The sequence below is a fragment of the Cucumis sativus genome, chromosome 3 (assembly GCF_000004075.3).
Source record: "Cucumis sativus cultivar 9930 chromosome 3, Cucumber_9930_V3, whole genome shotgun sequence".
NCBI classification, from domain to species: domain Eukaryota; kingdom Viridiplantae; phylum Streptophyta; class Magnoliopsida; order Cucurbitales; family Cucurbitaceae; genus Cucumis; species Cucumis sativus.
This window is the reverse complement of record NC_026657.2, coordinates 7,004,317-7,032,105: the sequence shown is the minus strand read 5'-3', so window position 1 is coordinate 7,032,105 and position 27,789 is coordinate 7,004,317. Positions and strand designations below refer to the sequence as shown.

The 27,789-nt window shown below is 32.7% G+C and overlaps 7 protein-coding genes across 10 annotated transcripts; 2 read left to right on the top strand and 5 right to left on the bottom strand.

Annotated features, from left to right (window-relative positions):
* The first annotated feature begins 409 nt into the window (after positions 1 to 409).
* LOC101211309 (putative anthocyanidin reductase) lies at positions 410 to 3,270 on the top strand. 2 transcript variants are annotated; one of them, XM_031882282.1, is made up of 5 exons: positions 410 to 753; positions 842 to 1,008; positions 1,091 to 1,303; positions 2,497 to 2,879; positions 2,951 to 3,093. In XM_031882282.1, the coding sequence occupies exons 1-5, from the start codon at positions 639 to 641 to the stop codon at positions 2,964 to 2,966; spliced, it is 894 nt and encodes a 297-aa protein (XP_031738142.1). In that variant the 5' UTR covers positions 410 to 638; the 3' UTR covers positions 2,967 to 3,093. The 2 variants fall into 2 exon arrangements, with proteins under 2 accessions (XP_031738142.1, XP_011650696.1); XM_011652394.2 differs by having other exon boundaries at positions 411 to 753; positions 2,967 to 3,270.
* Positions 3,271 to 3,850: 580 nt separating this feature from the next.
* Positions 3,851 to 6,918, top strand: LOC105434811 (putative anthocyanidin reductase). 3 transcript variants are annotated; one of them, XR_004215155.1, is made up of 6 exons: positions 3,851 to 4,013; positions 4,104 to 4,270; positions 4,351 to 4,563; positions 4,848 to 5,263; positions 5,718 to 6,045; positions 6,541 to 6,918. XR_004215155.1 is itself a non-coding variant. In XM_011652395.2 (5 exons), the coding sequence occupies exons 1-5, from the start codon at positions 3,899 to 3,901 to the stop codon at positions 5,851 to 5,853; spliced, it is 1,047 nt and encodes a 348-aa protein (XP_011650697.2). In that variant the 5' UTR covers positions 3,851 to 3,898; the 3' UTR covers positions 5,854 to 6,135. The 3 variants fall into 3 exon arrangements, 1 of the variants encoding a protein (XP_011650697.2); XR_004215154.1 differs by having other exon boundaries at positions 6,294 to 6,817; XM_011652395.2 differs by lacking the exon at positions 6,541 to 6,918 and having other exon boundaries at positions 5,718 to 6,135.
* A 1,433-nt stretch (positions 6,919 to 8,351) lies between these two features.
* On the bottom strand, positions 8,352 to 10,334 carry LOC101207215 (probable WRKY transcription factor 46). Its single transcript, XM_011652393.2, has 3 exons — positions 9,747 to 10,334; positions 9,518 to 9,646; positions 8,352 to 9,171 (listed from the first exon to the last, which is right to left on the bottom strand). The coding sequence occupies exons 1-3, from the start codon at positions 10,061 to 10,063 to the stop codon at positions 8,604 to 8,606; spliced, it is 1,014 nt and encodes a 337-aa protein (XP_011650695.1). The 5' UTR covers positions 10,064 to 10,334; the 3' UTR covers positions 8,352 to 8,603.
* A 3,364-nt stretch (positions 10,335 to 13,698) lies between these two features.
* On the bottom strand, positions 13,699 to 16,121 carry LOC101206972 (rhodanese-like domain-containing protein 4, chloroplastic). The gene is made up of 6 exons (XM_031883060.1): positions 15,918 to 16,121; positions 15,519 to 15,599; positions 15,366 to 15,440; positions 14,898 to 14,978; positions 14,567 to 14,779; positions 13,699 to 13,746 (listed from the first exon to the last, which is right to left on the bottom strand). The coding sequence occupies exons 1-6, from the start codon at positions 16,119 to 16,121 to the stop codon at positions 13,699 to 13,701; spliced, it is 702 nt and encodes a 233-aa protein (XP_031738920.1).
* A 280-nt stretch (positions 16,122 to 16,401) lies between these two features.
* On the bottom strand, positions 16,402 to 17,358 carry LOC116402953 (rhodanese-like domain-containing protein 4, chloroplastic). The gene is made up of 2 exons (XM_031883527.1): positions 16,583 to 17,358; positions 16,402 to 16,453 (listed from the first exon to the last, which is right to left on the bottom strand). Exons 1-2 carry the CDS (start codon positions 17,227 to 17,229, stop codon positions 16,417 to 16,419), a joined length of 684 nt encoding a protein of 227 aa, XP_031739387.1. The 5' UTR covers positions 17,230 to 17,358; the 3' UTR covers positions 16,402 to 16,416.
* Positions 17,359 to 18,746: 1,388 nt separating this feature from the next.
* On the bottom strand, positions 18,747 to 23,236 carry LOC105434421 (chitinase domain-containing protein 1). Its single transcript, XM_011652391.2, has 8 exons — positions 22,922 to 23,236; positions 22,606 to 22,676; positions 22,143 to 22,223; positions 21,642 to 21,726; positions 21,172 to 21,269; positions 20,829 to 20,916; positions 19,795 to 20,152; positions 18,747 to 19,319 (listed from the first exon to the last, which is right to left on the bottom strand). The coding sequence occupies exons 1-8, from the start codon at positions 23,180 to 23,182 to the stop codon at positions 19,072 to 19,074; spliced, it is 1,290 nt and encodes a 429-aa protein (XP_011650693.1). The 5' UTR covers positions 23,183 to 23,236; the 3' UTR covers positions 18,747 to 19,071.
* A 1,544-nt stretch (positions 23,237 to 24,780) lies between these two features.
* Positions 24,781 to 26,932, bottom strand: LOC101211059 (abscisic acid receptor PYL3). Its single transcript, XM_004133770.3, has 3 exons — positions 26,642 to 26,932; positions 25,697 to 25,912; positions 24,781 to 25,601 (listed from the first exon to the last, which is right to left on the bottom strand). Exons 1-3 carry the CDS (start codon positions 26,765 to 26,767, stop codon positions 25,386 to 25,388), a joined length of 558 nt encoding a protein of 185 aa, XP_004133818.1. The 5' UTR covers positions 26,768 to 26,932; the 3' UTR covers positions 24,781 to 25,385.
* Between the last annotated feature and the right edge of the window lie 857 nt (positions 26,933 to 27,789).

The window sequence follows — 27,789 nt, the reverse complement described above, 5'->3', positions numbered from 1 at the left end:
CCAAAGCACTTGTTTGTCTTACTTCCAAATTTCATCACTCATTCTCAATTTGACGTCTTCGACTATCCAACTCAAAATATAAAGATTATGATTGAGTTGCGGGTTGATTAAAAGATATTTTAATTGAATAAATCCAACTCTCAATTATATATAAATAAATAAATAATATATATATTCGTTTTTGTTTGTTTAATATATTTGATAGTGCATGATTGTATTTGAAAAGTAAAGGATAATGATAAAAGTAGGTAATCTATTATAAGGTATAAAGAGTGTGAGAGTGAGTTAGTTTTTTCCACCCTGCATTTAATTAAGGCAAGCAATGGAATTGTTTTAACCACAGTTAAATATGACACACATTTGAATGTGCAACGTATTATATATGTACTCGAGGCAGCAGCTCATAGATTGAGAGGTCACAAGTTTTCAACACAAACCATTCCTTTAGAAATAATACGACACTCTTTTGCTGACTGGGTTATGTGCCGTGTCACCATAGTTTTCTCTAACAATATACACTATGTGATCGATGCATATCCACCATCGCTTTTTACAATATATAAATTAGTGGAAAGAGATATAAGAATCAACAAATTAAAGAAAAAGTTGTAAAATTCAGAAGTGAAGAAAGAAGAAAAATGTCAGGTTGCTACAGAGTTTGTGTTACCGGAGGGTCTGGCTATGTAGCTGCTTCCCTCGTTAAGAACCTTCTTCAAAACGGCCATATCGTCCATGCAACTCTGCGAAATTTGGGTAATTTAAAATATTTAAAATTCAATCCTCCTGTTTCTTTATTTTCTTAGAAAAAAAAATCAGTTTGATTTTGTTTTTCTATCTGAAGACGATGAATCAAAGGTTGGGATTTTAAAGAACCTCCCAAATGCAACCACCAATTTAGTGTTGTTTGAAGCCGATATTTACAAACCCCATCAATTTGAAGCTGCCATTACAGGCACTCACTTTGTTTTCCATCTTGCTACTCCTTTACGTCACACCCATGGATCTCAGGTTTCTTTCCTTTTTTCTTTTTAGTGATTTTTTTTGTTACTGTTTGTTATTATATAAAATGTTAATTTATGGTAAAAAACAGTATGGGAACACGACTGAAGCATCAGTTACAGCGATGAAGATGATAGCCAAATTTTGCGTGGAATCGGGAACGGTGAGGCGGTTGATCTACACGGCCTCCATCGTGTCGATGTCGCCGATGAAAGGTGACGGGAGTGGTTTTAAGGAGTTCTTTGATGAAAGCTGTTGGACCCCTCTTAATCTTTCCTATCCTTTTTCTGACTCATTTCTACAGGTATACCCAAAAACAAAATATTGTCTCTCACAATTTAATTGCATCTTTTATATGCTTTCATTATCTTTTGTTCTGTACAAAACTTTCTAATGCAGTTTTGGATTTATTTTTAAGTGTTTAAAAATGTTTATAAATAAAAAAAATAGTGTTTACAAACTATCCAAACACATCCATAGAGTTCTTAAAGCTAATGTTTTGAACACATCCTTTGAGCAGTGAAGTGTTCTGATGGAGAGAGAGGATGAGTTGGACAGCAATAATTAGTGATTTTTTGATTTAATTTCATTTGTGATTTTTTTGTTTTCTTTAGGTGTATTTTGAGTTAAATCTGATTTGAAATGATCTTGTTTTATTTTTTTACATTAATTTTTTTGTTTTACTTTGTATCAATTTTGTATATCAGAGCAATGATATACTTATATTATATGTATTAGTTAGTTAATATACTTTCTACGTGATTTTTCATTTTTTTTCAAATTGTATGTAATTCATTAGAGTATTATTAAGTATATGAATGATGTAACTCAATGTATCATTATTCAAGTATATCAACAATATATTGTTAAAACATATCAGTAAAGTGAATCGTTATCAAATATATGAATCAAGTTTACAAGTGTATATCAAGTATATAAGTAGGACTTCAAGCATATCAAGTGCATTTAATCAATCAATTGTATAAGTGAATAATATTAAATGTATCTACAGTGTACCAGGTATATCAAACATATATCAGTAATGTTTTAGGTGTGTATCAAATGGTATCGAGTGTATCAAAGAGTATCAGCTACATTAAGTGTGTCAATCAAATGTATCAAGAAGTATCATGTGTATTAGGTGTATAAAACATATAATAGTAAATATGACATTTGTGACATTTTACCTTTTGATGTGCGAGTTGAATTTCGTTTTTGTCATTTTCACAAATAATAAAGTGTGTGCTATAAACTTAAGTATTATAACTTATTTGCTTATTTTTGCAAGTGTCCCTAAATTAAAATATTTACAAACGGACTATGTGCTATAATTTGCTAGTTTGTATATATTTGGTAAGATTTGCTATTTTTAAAAATTCTCTAACAAAAAAAAATCAAATTAACATTTAAAAGTTCAAATATTTCAAAACATGAAGAGGTTATTTAACATTGAAAGAGTAAACTTGATTGTAATTTAAGGATGATGTGCTTTCCCAGGGATACGTAGAATCAAAGACGATAACAGAAAAAGAATTTCTTAAGTTTGGAGAGAGCGAGGAATCGAAAAGGTTGGAGGTGGTTTCGTTGGTGTGTGGCCTCGTCGCTGGTGAGTCTCCTCATCCTTCTGCTGCTATAACCACCATGGTCACATTCTCTCAGTTCATCCACGAAAGTGAACCCTTCAAATTCCTAAGATTTCTTGAGGAGTTGGATGGTAAAGTCCCACTCGTACATATTGATGATGTTTGTGAAGCCCACATTTTCTGTATGGAACAAACTTCAATTCATGGCAGATTCTTGTGTGCATCTTCCTTCTTGTCCTCTTCAGAAATTGCCAATTACTACCATCTTCACCATTCTCATTTGCAACAAAAACATGGGTAATATAATTATCCGATGATCATTTACGTCATGTTTATTAAATACTATTACACTAAATTCTTGTGTCAAGTTTTCTAAAATTGTAGGAAATTGGATGAAGTGGCCAAAAGGAACATCAAAATGAATTCCAAGAAGTTGATTGAGCGAGGTTTCGTATATAAGTATGATGGTGATATGATACTTGAAGATGCTTTCCATTGCTGCAAAAACCGATTTGTTGGTTAATTGTTTTAATGAAATTGGTAGGATGTGACCATTTCATAATAATTTAATATATGTCTACAAAAACTCTTATATTTTCAATATTTTTATTTGGATACATTCAGCATTGAAAATCTACCACTATGTATAACTCAATAAAATGTATGATATACCAAGTGTTCTTGCTCATCAGGACTCCAAACCCAAATAATTAAATATCTTGTTTTCTAATCACTAATTTTCACAAAGAAAATATGAAATATATCAACATATATATGTGTGAATAATAATATTCAACATCATATATAATTGGCATTTTAGTTATTAATTATGTATGATTGATAAATTTGTTTTCGAAAATGGTAGATATGGACAACAAAATTAATTGCATCTACTCCTAGAAGTTGAGATGCCATAAATTCAATTTAATTTGTGTTTTTTTAAAGTATGTGAATTTGAAAAAAAAAAATCATTTAAAAAGAATTTGAGTTGTTGGGTAACTTTTCAAAATACATTGAAAAATAATTTATTTAAAAAAAACACCCCGACCAAAATTTGGAGAAAATTGTGTATATAAACACTTAAACACACTCTTAGACTAAATTAAAGTTGTAGAAATTTTGTAATATTTTATTACATTTGAAAAAATTTAAAAATAAAATGAAAATTTAATTTAATAAAATAAAATTTGAGATAGAAAAATAGAACACGTGATTGGTGTATCCTTGGAAGCTTTTTCGAATATATATAAATAAGTGGAGAGAGATTTAATTAAAGAAAAAAGTTTGTAAGATTGAAAAGGGAATAAAGAAGAAAAATGTCAGGTTGCTACAGAGTTTGTGTTACCGGAGGGTCTGGCTATGTAGCTGCTTCACTCGTTAAAACCCTTCTTCAAAACGGCCATATCGTCCATGCAACTCTGCGAAATTTGGGTAATTTAAAATATTTAAAATTCAATCCTCCTATTTCTTTATTTTCTTAGAAAGAAAAAAATCAGTTTGATTTTGTTTTTCTATTTCAAGATGATGAATCAAAGGTTGGGATTTTAAAGAGCCTCCCAAATGCAACCACCAATTTAGTGTTGTTTGAAGCCGATATTTACAAACCCCATCAATTTGAAGCTGCCATTACAGGCACTCACTTTGTTTTCCATCTCGCTACTCCTATGCACCACATTCAAGGATCTCAGGTTTCTTTCCTTTTTTCTTTTTAGGGAGTTTTTCGGTTACTTCGTTGTTATATAAAATGTTTATGCTTGGTAAAAAACAGTTTAGGAACACCACTGAAGCATCAGTTACAACGACGAAGATGATAACCAAATTTTGCGTGGAATCGGGAACGGTGAGGCGGTTGATCTACACAGCCTCCATCGTGTCAATGTCGCCGATGAAAGACGACGGGAGTGGTTTCAAGGAGTTCTTTGATGAAAGCTGTTGGACCCCTCTTAATCTCTCCTATCCTTTTTCTGACTCACTTATATTGGTACCTAAAAACAAACATTTCCTCTTACAGTTTAATTACATCTTTTATGCTTCATTACTATATTCAATTATCCGTTGTGCTATACATTTTTTTTTTTTTTTTGTTGTTTTGGATTGATTTTTTTGTTATCGAACTTTCAACATTAACCGTTTCCTTAAACGTTTTATTACTTTATATATCTAATAAATCAAGTTAACATTTAAAAGTTGAGTATTTCAAAACGAAAGGTTATTTAACATAATTCAAATACTGAACTTCTAATTTAACGATGATGTGCTTTTCAGGAATACGTGGAATCAAAAACGGTAACAGAAAAAGAGTTGCTTAAGTTTAGGGAGAGCGAGGAATCAGAAAGGTTGGAAGTGGTTTCATTGGCGTGCGGCCTTGTCGTTGGGGAGTCTCCTCATCCTTCTTCTGCTCTAAGCACCATGAGCATCACACCTTCTCCTGCTCTAAGCACCTATATCACATTCTCTCAGTTCATCGACGAAAGTGAACTCTTTAAATACTTTAGATCTCTTGAAGAATTGAATGGTAAAGTTCCACTCGTACATATTAATGATGTTTGTGATGCCCACATTTTCTGTATGGAACAAAGCTCAATCGATGGCAGATTCTTGTGTGCTAGTTCCTTCTTGTCTTCTTCGGATACTGCCAATTACTACCATCTTCACCATCCTCAGTTAAAACAAAAGCACGGGTAATTAACAACTCCGTCTAATAGTCATTTACGTAGCTCTGTTTAGTAATTAAATTGCTACCCTTCTTCATCAACTACACTACCTTCTTCACCATCTCCATACATGTGTAAGCTTACTATATTAAAGTTGAGTGGTGGGTCAAATAGGTGCCCCCAAGTCTATTTTATTTTTTAAGTTCAAATAGTTGAATTCTTAACTAAGTTATTCCAAAAACAAAAAGTTTCTTTGACCCCTGCTTTTTTAAGTTTTCAAATATATTTTACTTGATTTCATGAAAACACTAGTAAAAAGAAAATAACAAAAATCAAATAGTTACTAAATAAATATAACTTAATTGGTTTTTGGTTTTTAGCTTTTGAAAATTAAGTCTAACATCCATTTGCCTCTTAATTTTAATCCAAGGTGATAATGATATTATATAAGTGTTGAATATTGAATGATTGGGTTTTGCAGGGTATCAGAGGAAGTTCCCCACAGAAACATCAAAATGAACTCCAATAAGCTTATTGAGAGAGGTTTCTTATATAAATACGATGGTGATATGATACTTGAGGATGCTTTCCGTTGCTGCAAAAACCAAATTTCCTAGATTAATTATATATATATATTGTTCTAATGAAGCTGCTCTATAAGGTAGCCGTGTGGTTCTAATTTGTTTGGTGTACGTCCACGCTCAACCAATAATGGGTTGGACCATCATATGGCTAAGGCAATCCTCCTGCAATGCAAATAACTGGAGGTTGTTTTATTCCGATTTCTTCTTCTATCTTCAAAGGGATGGGTGAGATTTCTTCTCTTATCCCAAACAGTTAAAAAAAAACTATATTGTTGGCACGGTGCTTCATATTAATGTAATTCTTTGTTAAAGGAATTGAAAATGAAAAATAACCAATAACCTAAAACAACAAGAATCAACACATAAATAAATTAATGTAATTCGATAAAAAAAAATATGTATTCAGTGAGATTTGAACGTTATTAAGAAGTAAAAGTTTGAGAATAAATGATTGCAATAATTGATGAGATTAGAAGGAAGAAGTGGAAAAAACAAAAAGATCAACCGACATGATGGGTAGGCCAAGGTTTAGGTGGCTCAGTTTCATTTACTGTCCTTTTGAAATAAAGATCGAGAACAAAGAGCCCATTATCAAAGGTTCTTTACCTTTTTCATTATTCTCTCTGATTGCTTCATTTCCCTAAATTACAATACTCATCTTTCTTCTTTATTATTATTATTAAAGATCCACATGTGAATTGACCTTTTTTTTCTATGGAGATTGCTGAATGATGCATCAAACGGAGAAGGATGAGGAAACTCATTTTCACCAATACCGTCTAAATCAAAGCAGACAACCAGTGGTTTCAAGGAGTTAATGGATGAATCCTACTAGACGCCTCTCTCAATACTTCTGTCCTTTTTCTATTTCTTTTTCTCCCATTCCAACTCCATTTTCACTAATCATTCTGATCATAACTATAATGATAATAATAATTATTATTTTTATAGAAAAAACAAATAAAAATTTGAAATGTGACAGAAATTGTCTCCAAAAGTTATGATTCCAACATTTATTTTCTTTGTCACGTCTCTACCAAATAATAACAAAAAACAAAAAGAAAGAAAGCCCCTCAGAAAAAAAACTGCTGTAATTTTTATCTAGTACAATTTGTAATAAAGAGATTCCATGTAAATATATCACATGAATTTCATATAGTTAAACTATGTTCATCTTAGCAAGTTTGATTGTATTTTTTTTTCAATATAATGGTATAGTAAGGTCTTTTTTATAGGATAATTTTGTGGGATAGAGTCTTCAAAACCTTTAGGACAGAAGGGTTTATGTTAATACATACAGTAAAGTTTTATGAGAAACTAATCTACCATGATAACTTTGAGTAAGATAAATGGCAACAATATATATATATATATATATTTTTAAGCTCAATTGAAAACTCCAAACTGTAGATAATATCAAACATCAACTGTATTGTTTGGATTAAAATTTCAAAAGCTTAAAGTTTTAAAGAGACATGATTAATACCTAAATTCAAGTAATTAAGTTGTATATTTTAACCTAATTTAAATGCATATAGTTTCATTATACATCTCTATCTTAATTTTGTAGGAATGGTGATGAAGTGCCAATGAGAGGAACGCATCAAAATGAACTCACATGAAAGTTAATTGAGAGAGAGGCTTCAAATAAATACAAATATGATGATGAGATGATACTTATGGAGGCCTTCTTTTTTTCTTTTTTTCTTCTTCTTCTTCTTTATTCTTTTTGCAACTTGTTTAATTAATTCTCTCAAGTGTGTTGAATAAAAGATGATGAGATGTTGATCATCAATTTACACACCCTAATTTTGGCTCTGACCTATTGACCAACCCACCAACATGGTGGTTTCCTAGTAATTAAACTCACAAATTCTTTTGTCAAAATTCCTACACCAACATCTCTTTTCTTTTTTCTTTTTACTTTTTTCTTAAACAAGTGTTGTAAATTAAAGTTCCTTCTAAAACCTAGTGGATTCTTTTTTCCACTTTGTTTCAAGAAAATTCATGTGTGTTTGTCTAGATCACAATGCAAGAGGTTGTATGTGATGAAAGTTATTGGATTTTGGTTTTCTTTTTAAGAAGATTATTTAGAATTATTTAAGGGTAATTGTAAATTATTAATTTATTGTTTTATTTTTCCTGCTTATTTTGGGTGTAATAGTTGATATCCATTAACAAATGATTTGGATATATTTCATTCAACTATGTATCATTGAGAACATGAAAATAATTTTTATGTAATACTATTAGCAAATAGGGCATATATTCAAATATTTGAATCAAATTCCCAAGTGATTTGGGCTATAAGCCCATACTATTCATCTCCATTAAGTTTGGTGATAGAATAAAACAATAAACTACATTACTATATGGTTTGATTCTATTAATAATTAATAATAAAATTCTATAAGCAATATAGTACGATTTTTATATACTTAAGAAACCCTATATTTGCAAGTTCTTCTTATATTATACACAAGACTTCCTGATTTTTTCTTTTTTATAATGTAAATAGAGAGTTTTCAACATTTTCTTAAATCACTACAAAAAATATTATTCATTAACTTAATCATCATTACACTTCTTTAAACAAGAAGAAAAAAACAATAACTACAATAATACATGAATAAACCCTAAAAAAAAAAATTAATAAACTTTAAACTACACAGATTAATCCCCACAGTTCACAAAGTTATTCTTACACAATGGAAGAATATCTAAAGAAAACAAAAACACCTCAAATCCTACGTGGATAAAAAAAAATAATAATAAGGAAAAAGTCAAGAGATGAAATCTAGAGAGTCAAAGGGGAAATTATGGTCGAAATCAATATTGTCAAGCGAGAAATCCCAATCCCCATTATAAATCGGCGAATTTGTCACTGAAGTTGTCGCCGAAACTATCTCCGTCACCGCCGATTGCTCCGACGACTGAACCCTCTGTACTCCGCCGTCGTACCCGCTCCAATCCCACGCCGTGTCCGTCGCCGGCGACGACACTGCTGCAGTCAAGTCCTCGCCGGGGATAAAAGTCGGGTTCATTATCGGCTCCTCGTAGGAAAATGAAAATGGTGGAAAAACTTGGTCGAAATCCTCTGTTTTGAGATTAAAATTGTTGTCTCCGAAATCAAACCAAATTTCAGAATTGGGTTTTTGTTGAATTTGATTTGTTTCTTCGTAAATTTGATTTTGAGACGAAATGGAAGTGGATCCCAAGTTAGAGGATTGGTTGCATGTGTGTCTTCCTCTGTATGTTACCTCGAAGATATTTGGATCGTTGTCAGATTTTTGAACTTGTTTTGTTGCCAAACATCCTCTTACATTTCTATGGGTACATCGATAATAACATCTGCAATAATCAGAAAAAGAAAAGAGAAAAATTCAAAAGATTAGAGACTTTCATAATTTAGTAATATCTCTCTCGATGAGATGCAAGTTGTGTAGTTGATAGGGGTTAATGATTTGTTTATTGTATAGAAAAAAACACATGTGAAAAGAATAATTTTAATGATGTGTGTATGTGAATTTCATGTGCTCCACTTGCAACTTAGATTTGTTGACTATTCTTCATCCCAATTGAATTAAGTCTGTTGACTATTCTTTAAACATGTGGAATTAAATGGTTAATCACTAACTAAACATTCTAATTAATTCGTTGTGAATTTAAAAAGAATTGATGATAAATGAAATTTCACCTTGGGAAATTAGCACCATGGATATCTTTTTGCCCATATTTTCTCCAACTATAACCATCATTGAGAGGGCCTTCAGGAGCACTTCCATTGCAAACCTTAATTTCCTCAGTCCATCGAGGAAGCAATTTTCTGCCAAAAATTAATCCAATTGATTAAATATATACAATCTTCAAATAAATGTAACTAATAATGAATTTAATTATATATATATATATATATATAAAGTTACCTTTTTTTCAACGCATCTCTGCTTCTACTGATCTTCCTCTTTTTCTTAGTGGATGATTCTTCCACTTCTTCTTCTTCTTCTTCCTCTTCCTCTCCTTCTTGTTCATCCAACGAAGAAATTTGATGGGTTTTTAGATTAGAAGAATTGAAATTGAGAAGCAAAAGCGCTTTCTCAAAAGAAGATTGAATCATTTCAGTCAAGAAAAGGCAAGCTTGTTCAGGGGATGAAGAAGGGTGAAGATGAGTTCTGAGTTGAAGGGCGAGTTCCTTCCCTTGAGTCAACTCGGAGATCAAACTGTTGTGTTCCATAATTTCCATTATCAAACAATCCGAAGGAAGAAATGGCAGCAGGAGCGGCAGCGGGGTTGGGGGTGGGGGTGGTGACAGTCCCGTAGACCTCAAAAGATGGAATAATAGAGAGATTTAGAAAGGATAATATGGTCATTCAAAAAAAAGAGGAGAAAGGAGTGTTGTATGAATAACAAGAAGCAGAAGAAGAGAAGGCCCAAAGGAGGAAAAGGGGAGAGAAGGGTTGAGAAACTTAGAGAGAGAGAAGTGGGAGTTGGGTTTGAAGAGAAAGATGGGGAGTGAGGGGTTATATTTAAAGAGGTCGTAAATTGAATTGAAAGGAGAAGACGTGTAAAGAGGGCTGCGGCAAAGGGAGTTGTTTTTTTGAAAGAGAAACCGAGTAGGGAATGAATAATTGTGAAAGAAAAAAGAAATTCTGGGGGTAAATTTGAGGAAAATGTTGACCAATTCAAAAGGGATTAAAATTGTTTTTTTTTTCTCTTCTTATTATGATATGATATGATGTGGAAGAGAAGGAAGAACGCGTAAATGGAGTTTGAAATTTGAGATTATTTTATATATTTCATTAAGAGAAGAGAGAATTGTTGATTGTAGAGAGTGAGAGTGATGTGAAGTAGTGAAGTAAGATGGAAAACCCATTGGTTACGTCCACACATCATGTGAACCTTTCACATACACTTTCACTCATTCATTCATCCCCCAATTCAGTTCGCATCTCACTTCTTCAAAAACCTTATCAATATTATATTTATACATTCCTTCCAACACACACCAAAAAAAAATTAAAATAAGTTTTTGACCGAGTTTAACTTTTAACAATATTCATTAAAAATTGACAATAAATCAATCGGTTATCACGTAGAGTTGTTCGAAAGTACAATAACTCAATTTTACTATGCAATGGAAGGAAGTGATCTTCACACTTACCTTTTGACTTTAACTAATTAATCAACATCATAATATTGAGATGCAACACTTCAACGCCTCCCTACTATTAATGTCATATATTAGCAAAAAATACATCATCTATATATTTTTATATGTGGTCAAGTATGACATTGCAATATTCTTTTGATTTAACAATTCCAATAAGACGTCGGGTTAATTTTCAAGTGGATGAGTAACATTCAATCTATACTAATCTTTACTTCTTTTTTTAGTTATCAAGCAATAATTGAAAATAAATTTTCCTCTCTACTCCATGTGATAAATTAAAGTGTTAGGGCTAATTTTGAATTACTATAAATTTAATAATTTTATAACAATCTAACATGTCAATTTGAGGGGTTTGTAATTAATGTGTGTATACATACTATACAGCCTATCATATATTATATACTTATATTTGAGTTTTTAATATTTCAATTTGAAGATATTTTTTTACCCTTCCTTTTTTCTTTCTCACATATACCACTCTTTTTTTTTTTTTTTCATTTACATTACATAATTAAAACCAACATTATATTTTTAAAAGGTTTCAAAATTAGGGGAAAAGTGAGTTTCGTTCACTAAAATGGGTCACTCTCAAATCCCAATCATATGTACAAAGAACCCAAATGAGGAAAAGGGAAAAAGCTTCAAACTTTGAGGAATTTGGGAAGAGGTGTGAGATATAATATGGGTAAGTTTGTGCTTGAAGATAATGGTTGGAGAAATTTTGGAGAACAAGAAGTTTTTTTCACTAAACACCTTTGAAAGACACAAATATATATTTTTGAAAACAAGAAACAAACTGGTTGACCAATCCAAAAGAAATTGATTGACAACAGAAATCAGTAGAATCAATCAAGTATAAATTAGTAAACTTGGTTCAACTACAATATATAACCAACTCAATGGCTCATATACTCATAATATTGGTCTCATGTTAATTAGAATATTACTGTGGGTCGAAAAAGTAAGTATATACATATATATAAGCCCACTCATATAGCAGTAGATAGAGTTGTATTCAAGTGTGGTGTCCACTGAAAAACGTAGATGTAGATGTAGAGAGTTGAGTTGATGATGAAGGTGTGGAATTAAGGGGAAGAAGAAGAAGAAGAAGAAGAAAGAACGCGGAAAGAGAGTTGAAAATTAATTCAACAATCCCTTCTCTTACGTACCTTCCTTACATATTCTTTCTTTGTTTATCAATTATTTGACGTACGTCATTATTTATGGTGACGTAAGATGGAAACCCTTTGATTACGTCCACACATCATGTGGACACTCACAACTCTTTTCAATTCGAATCTGACTTCTTCAATATATAATATATATGATTAGTTTAATTTGGGGAAAGAAATGAGAGTAACATAGTAAGATATATATGTCAATTTTGGTGTGTGATATATGATCTTTTTGGATGTATGAGATATAATGATAAATGTATATATTACGAGACATTACTTGTCATTTTCTCTCTTGCGTATGCATGCTTTTGTTTCGATTACCATCTCTCAATCTTAATTAACTAATTAAATATATTTTTCAATATACAATTGATGATATATTTCAATTCTTTGTTCTTTTCTAGAAGTCTACATATTATTATACTGTTAGAAATTTAAATATACACAATCAATTTATTATGTAAAGGTAAATGTTGAATATTGTTTATGAAATGAAACGCGTGGAATTTTGGGAATCAAAATATATATTTGATGTTATCTAAAACTTAGAAAACAAATTAAGAGTCATTAGAGGTGAAAGGCTAATTTAATTTTATTGTAATAACTAATGACTGTTTTGCTTTTGTTTGATTTCAATAATATTTTATATAATTTCCGACTCAATTTTAATCTTCTGTGGACTATATGGTTAAGAGATTTGAATTCCATCTTTTAATTTTAAATTTTCTTTTCAACTTTGGACCAATGAATTAATCATCATTTAAAACTTTGACCATTTGACATTTTGGGTTTTCATTTTTCTCCATCTTAATTACCTTTTAATTATGTGCATAATATTGCAATTACAACAATTCCTCGTAAACTTAAGTACTATACTTTCAAAAGGATACTTCCAAACTTCCACGAAAACTCATGAACTAAACCAAAAGTATTATTATTTGAACTTTTACTTCTTTAAAAACAAAAAAGTTTTCCTTCTTATCAACATTAAACTCAAGGAAAAAGACTTCAAATCAAGTAGTTGTGCCCCCAATAACCTGACTCTCCAAGAAAGAGACACTCAATCTCTTTTATGAATGGTTCCAGTTGTTTTGAAAATTTCAAAACTTGAAAAAAAAGATGATGGCCCAACTTGAAGTTAGACAGACAGAAACCATGTTTCCTTCTACAGTTACCACTTGAATAGGTACAAAACTATCAATTCCTAGTGATTCATTCATACACTTACTTGTTCCCTATTTTGGTTTATTTAGTGAAGGTGAAAGTGTATGAGTTTTTGGCTTTTGATTGGGAAGATCCATTCTCCATTACAAAAGTTTGAGGTCAAAGTTGAGAGACACTCACCAAATAACACTACAATTTCATTGACTTGTAATAGGAAAAGCAAAGCAGCATACTCTTCGAGGAAGACTATAATAAGAGCACTGACTCAGTCCGTCATCTACACCTTCTTTCAACACTAAAAAATATGGAGCTCAACCATTACCCACTAATATAGACTCTGCAATTCCCAGCTAAATTACTATGGAATTACGGCTGCGACGGTGTAGGAGACGTCGGAGGCCTGAAATCTGGATACTGCAACCAGAGATAAAAACATGGAGATTTAGAGGTTCTATATATATGTATCATGAATGTCATTGACAGACAACATGGCTTGAGGTGCTGCCTAAGAAGCTCATAAACTTTAGTTTGGCGAGTGTCTGTATCCGACACTTATTAGTGTAATAAATGTGTTGAAGACTAGTTGTCAAAATAGGGCTGATATGCATTAAACATTCTTACACATACTAAGTCAATATATAGATGACAAAAATAATAAAATTTGAAAGCAAAATACATTCAAGCATAGAAATAAAGAAACTCATTGACTTTGAGTTTCCCTGTTTAAAAATGGTATATATTTTTTTAGAAAAATGTATATTTTAATAAATGTGTCCTTGTTGTGTTTGTGTCCTAAATTTTAAAAAGTTAGACTTGTCTCCATGTCGGTGTCATGTCATATTTGTGTCTCGTATTTGTATTTTTGGTTTTCGGAGTAATGGCAAGTGCTAAAGGTGGAACTATAAGGGGGTGTTTGACCAAGGAGTTGGGGAGAGTAGAGTTGTGTATTCCACTACTTGTTTGGTCAAGGAGTTCGTGGGCCTAAGACTTAAACATCGATTTTATGTCTTATTAACTCTATAGATCGTCGGTTTTAGAAGTTCATAACTCCATTCCTTGTCCTAAACGCTCCCTAAATGTTGTCCTTTTGGAAGCACTTTATGTACATGGCTATATGAACCAAGCTCTTCCTGGCAGTTGACAAGTTTCTTCGCTTTTATGAGATGCAATCTACAACTAGAAGCTAGGGAAGAAAAATGCAAAGAAAAGAAATACTCATGGATGCGAGAATTACAGAAGGATATGGAGAAAGCGGCCTTGAGATTTTGGGCAGTGATTCTGCCTTTACTTCTTGTTTAGCAACCGAATTTGTCTCGAGAGCAGGCTCCACAACAGCTTCTGCTTTCTGTACGGTGTCACTGGACGTTGCAGCCTCCACAGCTGCCTCTGCTGGTGCAGGTAGCGCCTTCTCTGTTGCAGGTAATGGTAATATAGCCTTTCCAATGTCCTGACATTGATACATGGTTTGATTGGAAAACAGACGAGATTGTGAGATTGTAACTGTAGCAGCAATATTGAAATTTAGAAGTATGTAGATTGAAGTAATGAACTTAAGTTTCAAGCACCTTCAACTCATCAACAAGATCTTGTGGGGCCACCTTTGTATTTAAGAACTCATCAACTTCTTGTAATGTTTTCTTCCGATCCTATTTTCAAGGGATATTGTGGTCAAGTATACTTCAGTAACCAATTCCAATGTCACATAATGAAATGGCAGTGAGGTTATAAGACGATGAATTATCGTCTGAATAAAAGAACAACGTCCCACGAGAAGTAGACAATATAAAGTAGATGATCGCAAAAAATGAATAGGCTACATAGCCATCACACTATAACATTAATCCTGTGATGTGTCATCTTGAATTATGCGTTCAACGTGTAATTTTAATGATTAACAACCCTAGGATGCACTATCTTGGAAAATTTTGACCGCCAAATGACCAGTTCTTGTTTTTTTATGAAAATGATTGACACCCTCTTTCAAACGCATCTTAGTGGTGAAAACAGCATTAGAATACAAACATTCAATTCACCTCGGCATATAGGAGTTTCCTGCTCACAAACTGAATGATTGCAGCTGAACCCAGAAGTTGGAGAACCGTTTCCATCTGTCAAAAGAAGTAATCTGAGGCTTATTATTATTGATTCTCTCGTTGAAATTTCATAGGCAAAAGATATGGGCTAACCTCAGTAAAAGCCAATAAACCTAATCCAGTAGCTGCTGCAGCAACAGCAGTAGCAACAGCAGGCAGACCTTCAGAATCCTCCTACACATAAATTTCAATAAAAAATTTGTTCATTTCATTCTTTTTAGATCAATTTTGAGCAAGGAAGATGAAAATATTATCTAGATAGGGAATATATTTACTACAACAATTGTGTTTTTCATTGTAATCTAGACAATGCAATATGATAGTTTCAGAATCATGGCTGCTTCTATGTGTACATACATTTTTCCACCTAAATGTGCTGTTTAGAGTCATGAGAGATTCAACATAATAGAATCTTATTGTTTCCTATAAACTTAAGCATTGTTATGCAAAGGAAAAAGGAGCAAGTAGATAAATTGAAATAGAAATGCATACACCGAATGCACCAGCAATGGCATCTGTTAGACTGCTAAGACTCAAACCTGGCTTCGGTGTTAACCATGGAAGTCCACTATTCTGCACAAGACATAGATCCAAGTGAGAACCTCCTAAAATATACTGAAACATTTCCTTGAATGAAAACATGAAGACTAAGAAGAATGGTGATAACCGTCCATCCACGAGGTCCTTCTGCGCCATCTTTAATAGCAAAAGCAGCTTTGAATCCATTCACAGTTACCAACTCTGCAACGAGTTCAGAGCTCCCATCATATCTGTCTTCCAACAAGATTTAGACAGATCATTTTCATACCTTAGCTTGCAGAGTAACTATGATTCTAGACTACCACTTGGTTTCAATCATATATAAATCACAAAAGATGCTTACATTTAGTACAAGTAGTTCATTGACATACTTCTTGTTTTCGCTAACCAAATGACATATTTCGCTATCTGTTTAATTGATCCGTGTGAAATAAAAGAACATTTCTTATCTTCAAATTAGTGATATAGCTTGATGGAATCTATTAGACCTGTCATTGTTTTTTCAGTTAACACCCATCACAAGACAGTACATTATTGGCAGTTTAAATAGTAAACTCTAACAAATCACAAAACAAGGCTCTAAAATCTAAACTAAGTTAACAAATGCAAAGTCTTACTTGTCTAAAATGAACAATGTGGTATTTTGTGGCTCCTTGAACTTCAAACCAAGCTTCTTTAAGAAACCAGGCTTATCTTCACCTTTGTAAGTAATGGACACAGGTTTTTTACCCAAACCCTTGAGATCAGGAGCACCAACTTTCCTTATTTCAATTGGCGATCTAATATCAAGTAGCTGAGCATTAGAATCCTCACCCAATTTAGCATAAGCACTTTTAGCAGATTCAACACCCCATGGCTTAGGTTTTCCTTGAAAAAGAGAGAAAATCAAAGGGAGAGCCAAAATGGAAACACCGCCAACAACAATTCCAGGATTCTCTGTTCCAAAATTTACAATCCCATCAAGAATCCCATTTAAATCTAAATCCCCAGATGAAGAAGTGGTCATAGATTGTTGGAGAGCCTCCTCATAAGTAAGAGCTCCAGAAACCCCGGCATTGAATACTGAAGATAACAACAGTAAACTTCCTTGTAAGCTTTTTGATAAACAAAACCCTTGTGGGACTGATAAATTTGTGTTTAAACTACCAAAATTTGGGAGCTTGAAGGAGGAAGAAGATGGGATTGGGAAGATTTTTTTGGGTTCTCTTTTTCTGTCGGAAAGAACAGCCAAGGGGCTTAAACTTGCTGCATTGAGGGCCTCCATGGCAACTTTCTGAAGCTCAGAAAATTGAATAAAGAGCTTCAACAACCATAACAAGAAAGGGTTTAGGCTAAATTTGGCTGGTTTTTTTTTTGGTGGGGGATATGATTGAATGGAGGGGATGACAAGGCTTAGCTTGAGGGGTCTTTGTTTGCTGGCAACAGAGTGCTGAGGTGGAATGGTTTGATGATCTGCAACCAATGAGAAGATGACATGTAGCAAGATGAATTCTGTGGTAAAGAGATGTGTTTGTGTGGCTGAGAATTAGAGTAGAAAGATGTGATTTTCTCTAATCCCATTGGAACTTATGTAGAAGTTTCAGTATAGTAGAACTACACCACGAACTTTCTAACAGAATTTTGTAGTACAGTATTCAAATTGAATGGTTAGTTTGTAATAAGATGAAATTGAATAATGAATCAGTATAATGTGTTTAGAAGATTCAAGTGTTTGTTTGTTGTGTTGGTACTTTTTTCTCCTCTCCTTTTTGAAACAGTCAAATTTCAAGAACAAGATAGAAAGTTTTTACTAGAATTCTAAAAACAGGTTTGAAGATATTTACAGAACAAAGAAATTAAAGGGGTGTTCTGTTAGATTATTTGAAGTTTTCCTGTTCTTTCCCCCAATGTTTAAACTCTATTTCAACCACTTAAAAATTGTAGCAGATTTATGTTCATAATCAGTATCACGTTATCTGTTGAAACAAGTGGTAGCAGAATAGTGGCAATGATGAAAATTATTATCCTTATAAGATTTAATAAATAAATAAAACTATAATAAGACATTTGGAATATTCATAGACCCATTTTTCAAAAGAAAAAGAAAACCAAACTCAAATACATCAGATCTGAACAGAATTTATGAACTAAAATTGATACCTCAAAATTTAAAATAGCAACACAGATGGAAGTTGACAAAGGTTCTAATTGGTATGTGATGTGACTTCAAATCTAAGTCTATTAAATTTTATAAGTTTTTCAACAAATCCTTCATCCAATTCATCTCATTTACTATTAACCAATTTATTAGACACAAAATTGATATCAAACAATTAATTTGAATCCAATTCATTTCAAGAATAGAGAAAAAGATTTTAAAATAAAAGGTTTAAGAAAAATCAAATAAATAAACGTTTGAAAAACTTATTAAACACTTTTGTAAAATACAAGTTATATTAGAAAATTGTGTGAATTTAAAACTTGGATAATTTGATAACAATTATATGAATAATAACATTTTGAAAAAGTTGTAAATTTCGTGATAGATTTCTATAGTTTATCAATAAATTAATACTCTCGTTATTGATAAATTTTGACAGATTTTGTTGTATTTATAAATATTTTTTAAAATATTGATATATGCTTAATTATTTTGAATCTAATGGCAATATTTACAACTATCCCTATTTAAATATTGATTGATAAATATTGTTATTTTACCAAATAATCACAAGAGTGCTCTTACTCCTAAAAAATAAAGGGTTAAGGAAGAGTAAAAGAAAAAGAAAAAAACTCGATAACTTTTTTTTTAAAAAAAAACACCATGTGGATTGATAATTATAATAGTAGTTCGTTACAATTTATTATAGAAGATTGAAAACAAAACTAGTATCATCTCAACAGTTACATCAAAACATGTGAATGATTTTCCCTCTTCTCTGGTGAGTGTTGAATGGCGAATCCGTTCACGATCCTGTCTTTATAGCTAACACAATGGTTCACTACTCAGATCTTTTACCATATAGAACCATCCATTTGAAGCACCACAAGGGCGGAAAAGTGAACAAAACTTCATGGTGGGGTTGGCTCAAAGGCAGGTAAAGAAACGCTACAAATTTGAAACTTTTCATAGTAGATCAAAGAAGTAATCCAAACCTTGCCCGATTTCCCATATGGAGATACCGGTACCGAAGGATTGAGCTACCTCAAGACGTATGAAGATTGATTTCAGTGATGGAAAAAAAACTGCATGCTTGTTTCGATTGTAATCCGTGTATAAGAAGAAATGTTCGGAACTGATACCCTCCCACTGCACCACAGGCTTGTACTTCTCCAACAACGACAGATAATCCCTTCCAGTGATAGCTCCACCTCCTATTGATTGCACCAAAATAGAACTATTATTGTTAACTTACCAATTGATTGATAGAAGAAAGTAAATTTAGTATTATGTCATCTAACAGTTGCTAAAAAGGGCATCTCTTGAAGCTGATTATAATCACGGCTAAATTGATAAATAAGGTTTAAAAGAAAATTATCAAATGTACAAGCTTCAATTCTTAGGTGAAATTGAATAACATATATTTCTTTGTTATAACTATATAAAATTAATTGGCATTATTATCAAAAAGATGTTTCGGATATAAAAGATATCAACTGATGGAGATATTAACCTCTTGGTAAAAGAGAAATTGGATAAGATAATCCAAACTACATGGGTTTTAGTCTGTTACTCGCTAAGAAATTATACTATAGCGAAACCCCAGTTGAACTAAAAGATGGAGCTTATCCTACATGAATCCATAATTGTACTCAATGAAAGGATTGTATAAGATAGTATGGTTTCTACCTCCAGACATGCTGAAATCATAGCCGTAGAAGTTGATTCCAAGAAATATCTTGATAGCCTTGTGCTGAACAAGGCTAATGTCCTTGGTACCGAGCAATAGCCGTAATGTTGAACGAATCCAATTCACTGGAGCATTGGGGCCTGGGTTATGAGCACCAGAGTAATCGTAGGTCATAAGTGAGAAACCATCCACAGCACCAGTCAGGCTCTCCATATCTTTTGGCCCAAATTCATGCTCTTCTAAGACCTCTGAATGTGGTGGGCCAATGACGTACACAAGTTGCAACGGTTGCTTAGATCTCGTACTCTCGAGCTCTGAATGCAGGGCATTTCCAAGCTGCTTTATAAATTGCAGTGCCTGTAATAGGAATCAACACAGATCCCTCAGTTATCCAACATTTGAACTGAAAAACGCATACAGACCACCTCATCTCCAGGCAGAAATCGTTGAAAGTAGTACAAAGAAAAGTTGACAAAACCAATGGTGGTCACTTTAACCACCTATATACTTAGAAAGCTCCCATGATATGCAACAAGAAAACCTAGGTAATCTGATTGTACTAACAAACTAATTCTAATCATCTCTCTCTCCCACTCCTCCAATTTTGGCATGCATAAAAAGAAGAAAGAAGAACAAAGACAAAAACAAAAACAAAAAAGAAAATCACCATTCTCGCCATAGAAAAATTCAAATTAGCCTAATAAGAAATCCATTCTGGATTTGGAAAACCTCAATTAGATAACAAGAAAGCCATATTTCAAGGTGCATCAGGAAAAATATTGATGACAGAAACTCATATCCAACGTCCCTAAACTAAATCAACTTCGTGTTGAAAGAACAGATATTAAAACCAGAAGAACGAAATGCTACAAGTATGCCAAAAAGAAAAAAGCATTTACTAAACCAAACAGAACCAAGAAAAAAAGTATTGACAAATGTAAAACTATAGGTGATTTTTAAATGAAAACGTTTTTCATTTCTTATGCGACAAGTAGTATACAGCTTCTTCAAAACAGGGAAGGAAACTAGTTACCAAATTCCTCATGTCTGGATCACGCAGTATCCCATACGCTACCCACCTTGACCAGGATTCTAACACAATACCATCATAACCCATTTCCCTGAACAAAGAAAACAAAGATTGTGAAAGTTGTCCGACAGCGTGAAAACTAAACAAAATCAAATTTGTGATAACAAAAGATACACAATTTACACCGAAAATATGGAACGAATTGAATTGGGTTGCAATCTAAATTCGCAAAACAATCTTGACCCTGAAATTTGTAAGAGCATCTAAGAGTCTGGCTCTAAACATGATATCTAAGAAATCCCAAATCAGATACTAAAGTCAAGCAAACCATCCAGTGTATTCTTACTTGCATTCTGTTACAATTAGATCAATAGCTTTGTCCTTCAGCTTCTTCTTTCTAAGCAGATCTGTAGGAGGTGCTTCAACAGCCACTCTAGGCAATATCTGCTTAAGAATTACCGAATGAATTAACTATCATCAATCGAAGCTCAAATAAAATGATTTAAGACTGCTAGTTATGCATAAGAGGTACGTTCAAAGGTGAGCATTGAACCAATGCTCCCTGAATGACCAGCAATTTGTCAGAAATTCACAACCTTTCTAAGACTATTCCCATATGTGTTCTTTGTTCCGAAAAGAACCCTGTTCTTTCAAAAATTGCAATGTTACACTTAACCTTTCATAAATTTTTCAAAACTGCCCTGAGCAAAAAAATCGTCAAAGAGTAGGGTTCTTTTTTAAACAAGGGGCACAGTCAGCGAAGTCTAGGAATTTTTAATATAAAGTAGCCTAAAAAATATGCATCTTTCAGTGTACCAGTGCATCTCCAGTCAGTCTTAGCTCTGAGATCCATTCTTCATCAACATTGTGTCTTCCCTCCAACGCTAAGTGGGAACCATGGCTGTCTCAGAGAGAAAGAAAGTAAGAAGAAGAAAGAAGAAAGAAAGAAAAAGAAAATGTATAACATGTCTCTCAGTAACATGGAAAAGGAGGAAATACAAAAAGAATGTAGAAAGTAAACTGCATGATTATAAATAGCAAAGAATGTCGCTTTCATGTGTTTCTTTCTCGTAATTACACTCAGTCAAGAACCGCCAAGTGAAAAATGTAAGTAGAACTGTAAAAGTGTGCTGAGTGTGCTCCAATTAGTGCTATCACTGGAAGCGTGACTTATAAATAATAGAAAGGTTTTAAAGGAGAAGGAGTAAAAAGATTCTTTCAATCCAAATGTTCTTAACTATTCAAGTTTGTCATCTATCCTCTGGAAAGAAAAAGCTCACAAAAAAAGAGGGGGGGAAATGGGTATGACTTGTGTACCTCTTCAAATCATACCACACCGGTGATAAATGTGTAAACTTGGAGTTAAACTTTTTTGCCATATCATAGCCCCTGGAGTTCCTGCGCAATTTAACATGTAAACAGCGTTGAAGTGTTAAGTTGAGAGATATACAGACCGCCACGAAGATCAGAAAATGCCCCAAAGTTCAAAGTCAGAACAAAGAAAAGAAAGGAAAAGAAGTGAGAGAGAGAAAGAGAAAAAAGTGCATTGACAAGACAACAACATATAACAAAATAATTTAAAAGCCCACAAATAGTAAAACCATTCGACTCAGAAGTATCAAATGCAGGGAGCTTCATGCAACTCCAATGGAAGTGAAATTCTTTTACTAGGAACCCCCAAACTAGCAATAAACTCAGCCCCTTTTATCAAATACATTTCTCTAAACCCAAAATTACAAAAAGCTTAAAAGTGGCACAAAGTGAGTTTCTAAGCGAATACCATGGAGTAATATAAGCAAGTACAGGATAATCATAATTGCGAGAGATATTTCCCGCGACATTTGAGTGCTCCTGCATCAAAAAGAAGACCCTAAGCAACAGAATTACCTACTTGAAGATGCAAATTTAATAAACAACGCTATCCTCTTTCAGATTACTCCCTACATTGAAGATATAATGAGACTAGGCATACCCAGAGCTCAGAAAGTTAACAAAATTCCTAAACCCTAGTAACCAAATCAGTTTCTAATACTTCCGAAGTGGGTGAAAAAAAAAAAAAAGAGGAATTAGCATTCAGAAATTCGAATTATACTTACAGCTAGGATTTCTTGATAGCTGATATCAGTCTTGACGAGCCCCCTTTCGAAAACAGATGCGCCGGAAAATTTTCCACTTGAAGTGTACTTGAGATAGACGAGAGCGGAAATGGCGGGAGAAATGATAAAGAATATAACGAAAATGGTAATGAGCCTCCGGTCAGAGGAGGAATCAGCAACGATGTTTTGGTGATCGTCGGAAGAGACGACTTGATTTTTCCGACGATTTGAGACGGCTTGGCGATCCCGCTTCTTGGCCATGACGGCGCGTCGGTCACGACGAGCTTCTATGGCGTTGCAGTTTTATTGACCGAGTGAACCTCTTAGCATAATAATAATAATAATAATAATAATAATAATAATATGGTTATTAAAATTTCATGCAATATTCACAAATTGTTTGTAAAGAAATAAATTATGAAAATTGAGTCATCTTACTTAGTTCTAAGTAAAATTATTCACATAATTAGTTTTTATGCATCAATTAAATGAGTGATATTATAAATTTCACATTTTACAAGACACGTTTCACTTGAAATTAAAAAAATTAGATATTTAAATCTTGCAAGTATTTTAAAATTGGAGAAAATAAATACTTATAAATAATATTAGCATGAGTTTAGTGATTAATAATAAAGATAGCAACAAAACATGTCAGACCATCGCTTAGTTGTTAGATTCGATACCTTTGATTACTTTCTTTGGAAGTTAGTCAAACCTTCACCTCACATGCCATCTTATTAAAACTCTAAATTTAATTAACATATATTAAAAGTAAAAATTATGAAATAATTAAAATATTAACATTACTTAAGACTAAATCCAAAAGTAGGTAGAAAAATATATTTATTTCCTTACCTTAAAATCATACAAGATTGTATTTCAAAACTCAATATTGGATTGGACCAATAAACAATCTATTTCAAGTTTCGATACATAAAAACGTCTCATAGTAATGTAATGCCTTACTTAATTAGTTTATAATTTAAAGTCATTTCTTTCTTTCTTTCTTTCTTTCTTTTTTTTTTTTGTTTGTTTATGAAGAAGGAAAAATCATGGCTGGAGGAACTTTTTAAAATTATTCTTAAAATCCGTGACCAATAAGACTATCCAACACAACTGTTTCTTGGTGTTTAGGATCTTAAGTTGAAGTATAAAATTTAGAGTTAGAAAGTTAGTGTAAAAGAAGGAAAATGAGTGCATCCATACGCGTGTAAACTTTAATCGTGAACATTGTTAAAAGGAGTTGAGTGTACACCTACTAGACCAATGGAAGCTTAGCTTATGTTTTGTATCAAGAAATTAAAAGACTTATAAACAAAATTTGTAAATTTGAAATTAAACCTAAGCATATCTAAAAAAAAATAACAATTTTATTTTTAGAACTTCAGAAAATATGTGCCTAAACTTGGTGTAATTAATCAAAAGTGATATTAGACGAAATTTGAAAGTTTTGAGAACCCATTGACAAAATAACAAAAGATTATTGACTAAGCTTGTTCATATATGCAATATAAATTAAAGAGTATATATAAATTCATATACCATCTAACTTTTTGGTTATATCCAAACTTTCCAGCTGGGCTATACAAACTCTATGCAAAAGATCAGAAACTATGGCTCTTGTATACTTTTTCACTTTTGGCTCAAATAAAGATGTATTTTGAAATTTTCCTATGGAATTAACTATGACTACATATCCAATTTTTTTCCAACAAGAACATACCTAATTGTTGTAAATAGAGGCAGAAATTGACCATTCCATATTTTTATACTATTTCAAGCAACTGATTCCAAATAATATAGTAATCAAAATTGGGTAGTAAAGAAAGAAAGCAAGACAAAATAAAAAAAGAAAGGAAGAAAAGAAGAATCAGCTGGCTTCAAAATGATCCAGTCATAAGTTCATAACATAACAAAACAAAAGTAAGAGAAGAAATTCTCAGGAAAATTTTAGTCAAGAGAGTCAAGACTGACATGTATGAAGCCAGATACATATACTAACTTATTTCAGGACTAAGTATGTACAAAACATATATAGCAGTACTGCCTTTAGCTACAATGCATAGGCCCTAAATTCCTGCTACCATGCTGCACAAACTGAAGTTAATTTAACATAAAATGAGAATCTTCCAAATTTCATCCATGGATAGCTAGCTAGCGTAAAGGAGAGGAGGAGACTCATCCTCGTTGCCCTTTCAAAAAGGAAAGAAACTGAGTAACACGAAAGATCAAAAAAAAAAAAAAAAAAAAAAAAAAGCATGTAAAAAAACCAACCAAATGCATCTCCATGTGATGGAAAATCAACCGCCAGACTTACACCCAAAACTTCAGAGAATGTGATAGGATAGCTCTGAACAATCTTTACATGGCATAGCACAAGTGGGAGCTAAATAAAATGGCCTCTGGGTCTACCATGAAACTATTCACATCATCAATGTTCAGTTGCTTTTCTCCCAACCAACTATTTCTCGAGCGGTTCAGTTTGTCCCTGCACAGCCATTCTCTCCGATACGTCCGCCAAAGATTTAAGATTGCATCTGATTAACGCCTTAACAAAATAACACGTCTCGTCTTTTGTGTTCCCATTAGGCACATCAACCACGAAAGACTCAATCACAAGCGTCCCAGGTCTTCCATCAATAACCTTTGGATGGACAGTCATGATGGAAGAGTAGTTCTGCATAATTTAAGCAGAAATGCTTAGAAACTTATGGAAATCATCTTTAAACAGAAGAATACTTTTGATTATCAAAAAGGCTAAATCTTTCATACTTTGAGCCGGTGATCTCCACCGACGATCCTGATTCCGAGAATATGTTCTTCATCATCAAGAAGCTCCAACCTCTCAGTACTAGTGGTAGCAGGAAGACCAGATTTCACATTCACTTCCCTCACACTTCCAATGCCCAGGTCTCCTTTCACCACACAACGACTAACAAAAGGCTTATACTTCTGGGGCTGATCAAATCTCCTCACCAGTGACCAAACCTAATATAATGCAAAAACCCAATTGAAAATCATTAGACAAATTCCACAAAAACCCTCCAAACTTGGACAATTAACGAAACTGCAAAGAAATTAAGATCAAAATCAAGAACTCAGATTATATCCTTTTCACAAGAACCAAAGAAGATTCATCAAAGAGACACATCCTTATTCTCACACACCTTTAGAAACAAGAAGCAAGCAAAATATCACCTTTAACTCTCACAGCCTCAAGATCATATCTCAATTAGGATATGCAATTCCATAAAAGAAAAATATAAACAAACAAAATTAGGCTTTATTTGGCAAGGAAAAACGTTCCAGAAATAACCAGAAAACAAAATCACAAAAAAAAAAAACCAAGTAAATTAAATCAAATCCGCATCTCATTAATTAAACCATAATAATTGCATCAATTTATAAAAAAAAAAAAAAGAAAGTCAATAACGATTCGGAGAAGGGGAAAAAGAAAAACGCTACAGAAATCCGCACCAAATAGAGACAGAAAGAGAAAAAGAAAGGAAACAAAAAATTAAAACAAGCAAGTAAAGGAACAATTGAAGTGAAACGAGAAGGAGAATCCATTAAAAAGTAATCGAGAAACAAAAAAAAAAAAAAAAAAAGAAGAAGAAGTGGGTGGATCCAGAGATGAGACATGGGGGAAAAAGAAAAAGAAGTGGGAAGGCGTTGAGAAATGAAATAAGAAAGAATAGTGGGGATCGGAAAACTGACAAGAGGAACGGGAGCTCTAACGTTCTTGAAAACAGCAGAGGTACACTGATTGTGGTTGGGATGATGACGGTGATGCCTGCGTATGTACTGAGCCTCCATAAGTCCACATGCATCGTCGTCGTTCATGATTGGATAGAATAGAATTCAGGCGAGAGTAGGGCGAGGAAGAGTAGAAAGAAGGGGGTATGAGGTATTGTGAAAGATGGTGATAATGGAAGAGCCTGAATCTCAACCTCCTTTGGTTTTTGCAAAGGCACAGTGCCCCACGTCTTTAGCTCTATTTCCGCAGGCTCTTTTTTTTTCTTTCTATTTTCTTATAAATAATAATATTAATTTAATAAATACCACTCACACTCATTCACCGACAAATTTATTATTATTATTATTATTATTATTATTATTATTATTATTATTATTATTATTATTATTTTAGTTTTGCAAGTTGCAAAGGAAAGGACCACTCCACAATTCGCCAATTACATTACAATCTTTTTTATTTTCTTCTATTCAAATTTCAACCGAAGAAGACAAAACACACAAATAAATAAATACCAATTACATTACATTACAATTAATTCATATCTTTTCTATACTACTCATCTCCATGGTTCTCCCACCCTTACAAATATATATATATATTTTTTTTTCCCATGCACCCACCAAACCATTAGTTCATTATATAGGGTTTAACACTTGAGACTACTATTTTATTTCTTTTCATTTTTCCCAGTCCAATTACTTAACAATTACTTTTAACAACAAAAAAATAGGTTTTAATTATATAAGATAACATAAAAAATAAAACCTCTAATAATTTATTATGGAATTGGTGCTGTCGCCACCACCAAGTTTTCTCTTTAGTGGATTCACATGCATTACATCGTGCAAACCTACAACTCATCCTAACATAATAACAAAATGCCAACATTACCCCTTCCTAAGATTCTTCAATATTTATTAAATTGGAAAATCTCCAAATTGCCCCTAGCTTTAATATTATTATTACTATAGATAAGAGAGATCGTAATAGCTTAATTAGTTTAATTGGGGTTGGAATTAAAAAATTGTGTTATGCATTCTAATTTTAATATTGTTGGAAAAGTTTACGTTATACCTTCGTTAAATTCTAAGACATATATGTAATAGGA

Bases quoted from the DNA above. Each gene is read 5' to 3' on its own strand.
- LOC105434811 (XM_011652395.2), top strand. From the start codon at position 3,899: ATGTCAGGTTGCTACAGAGTTTGTGTTACCGGAGGGTCTGGCTATGTA. The intron at 4,564-4,847 runs GTACCTAAAAAC...TGTGCTTTTCAG, and splicing joins TTTCTGACTCACTTATATTG to GAATACGTGGAATCAAAAAC. The intron at 5,264-5,717 runs GTAATTAACAAC...TGGGTTTTGCAG, and splicing joins CAGTTAAAACAAAAGCACGG to GGTATCAGAGGAAGTTCCCC.
- LOC101211309 (XM_011652394.2), top strand. From the start codon at position 639: ATGTCAGGTTGCTACAGAGTTTGTGTTACCGGAGGGTCTGGCTATGTA. The intron at 1,009-1,090 runs GTTTCTTTCCTT...GGTAAAAAACAG, and splicing joins GTCACACCCATGGATCTCAG to TATGGGAACACGACTGAAGC. The intron at 1,304-2,496 runs GTATACCCAAAA...GTGCTTTCCCAG, and splicing joins TTTCTGACTCATTTCTACAG to GGATACGTAGAATCAAAGAC.
- LOC116402953 (XM_031883527.1), bottom strand. From the start codon at position 17,229: ATGGAGGCCCTCAATGCAGCAAGTTTAAGCCCCTTGGCTGTTCTTTCC. The intron at 16,454-16,582 runs GTAAGACTTTGC...AAACAATGACAG, and splicing joins ACATTGTTCATTTTAGACAA to GTCTAATAGATTCCATCAAG.
- LOC101206972 (XM_031883060.1), bottom strand. From the start codon at position 16,121: ATGGCGCAGAAGGACCTCGTGGATGGACGGTTATCACCATTCTTCTTA. The intron at 15,441-15,518 runs GTTAGCCCATAT...TTCTTTTGACAG, and splicing joins GTTTATTGGCTTTTACTGAG to ATGGAAACGGTTCTCCAACT. The intron at 13,747-14,566 runs GTAATTCTCGCA...CTCTGGTTGCAG, and splicing joins CGCTTTCTCCATATCCTTCT to TATCCAGATTTCAGGCCTCC.
- LOC101211059 (XM_004133770.3), bottom strand. From the start codon at position 26,767: ATGAACGACGACGATGCATGTGGACTTATGGAGGCTCAGTACATACGC. The intron at 25,913-26,641 runs GTCAGTTTTCCG...GCATTATATTAG, and splicing joins TTAGAGCTCCCGTTCCTCTT to GTTTGGTCACTGGTGAGGAG. The intron at 25,602-25,696 runs GTATGAAAGATT...TAAATTATGCAG, and splicing joins GTGGAGATCACCGGCTCAAA to AACTACTCTTCCATCATGAC.
- LOC105434421 (XM_011652391.2), bottom strand. From the start codon at position 23,182: ATGGCCAAGAAGCGGGATCGCCAAGCCGTCTCAAATCGTCGGAAAAAT. The intron at 21,727-22,142 runs GTACACAAGTCA...TCTCTGAGACAG, and splicing joins GTGTGGTATGATTTGAAGAG to CCATGGTTCCCACTTAGCGT. The intron at 20,917-21,171 runs GTAAGAATACAC...TTCTTTGTTCAG, and splicing joins CTAATTGTAACAGAATGCAA to GGAAATGGGTTATGATGGTA.
- LOC101207215 (XM_011652393.2), bottom strand. From the start codon at position 10,063: ATGGAAATTATGGAACACAACAGTTTGATCTCCGAGTTGACTCAAGGG. The intron at 9,647-9,746 runs GTAACTTTATAT...AATTTTTGGCAG, and splicing joins AGAGATGCGTTGAAAAAAAG to AAAATTGCTTCCTCGATGGA. The intron at 9,172-9,517 runs GTGAAATTTCAT...TGATTATTGCAG, and splicing joins CATGGTGCTAATTTCCCAAG to ATGTTATTATCGATGTACCC.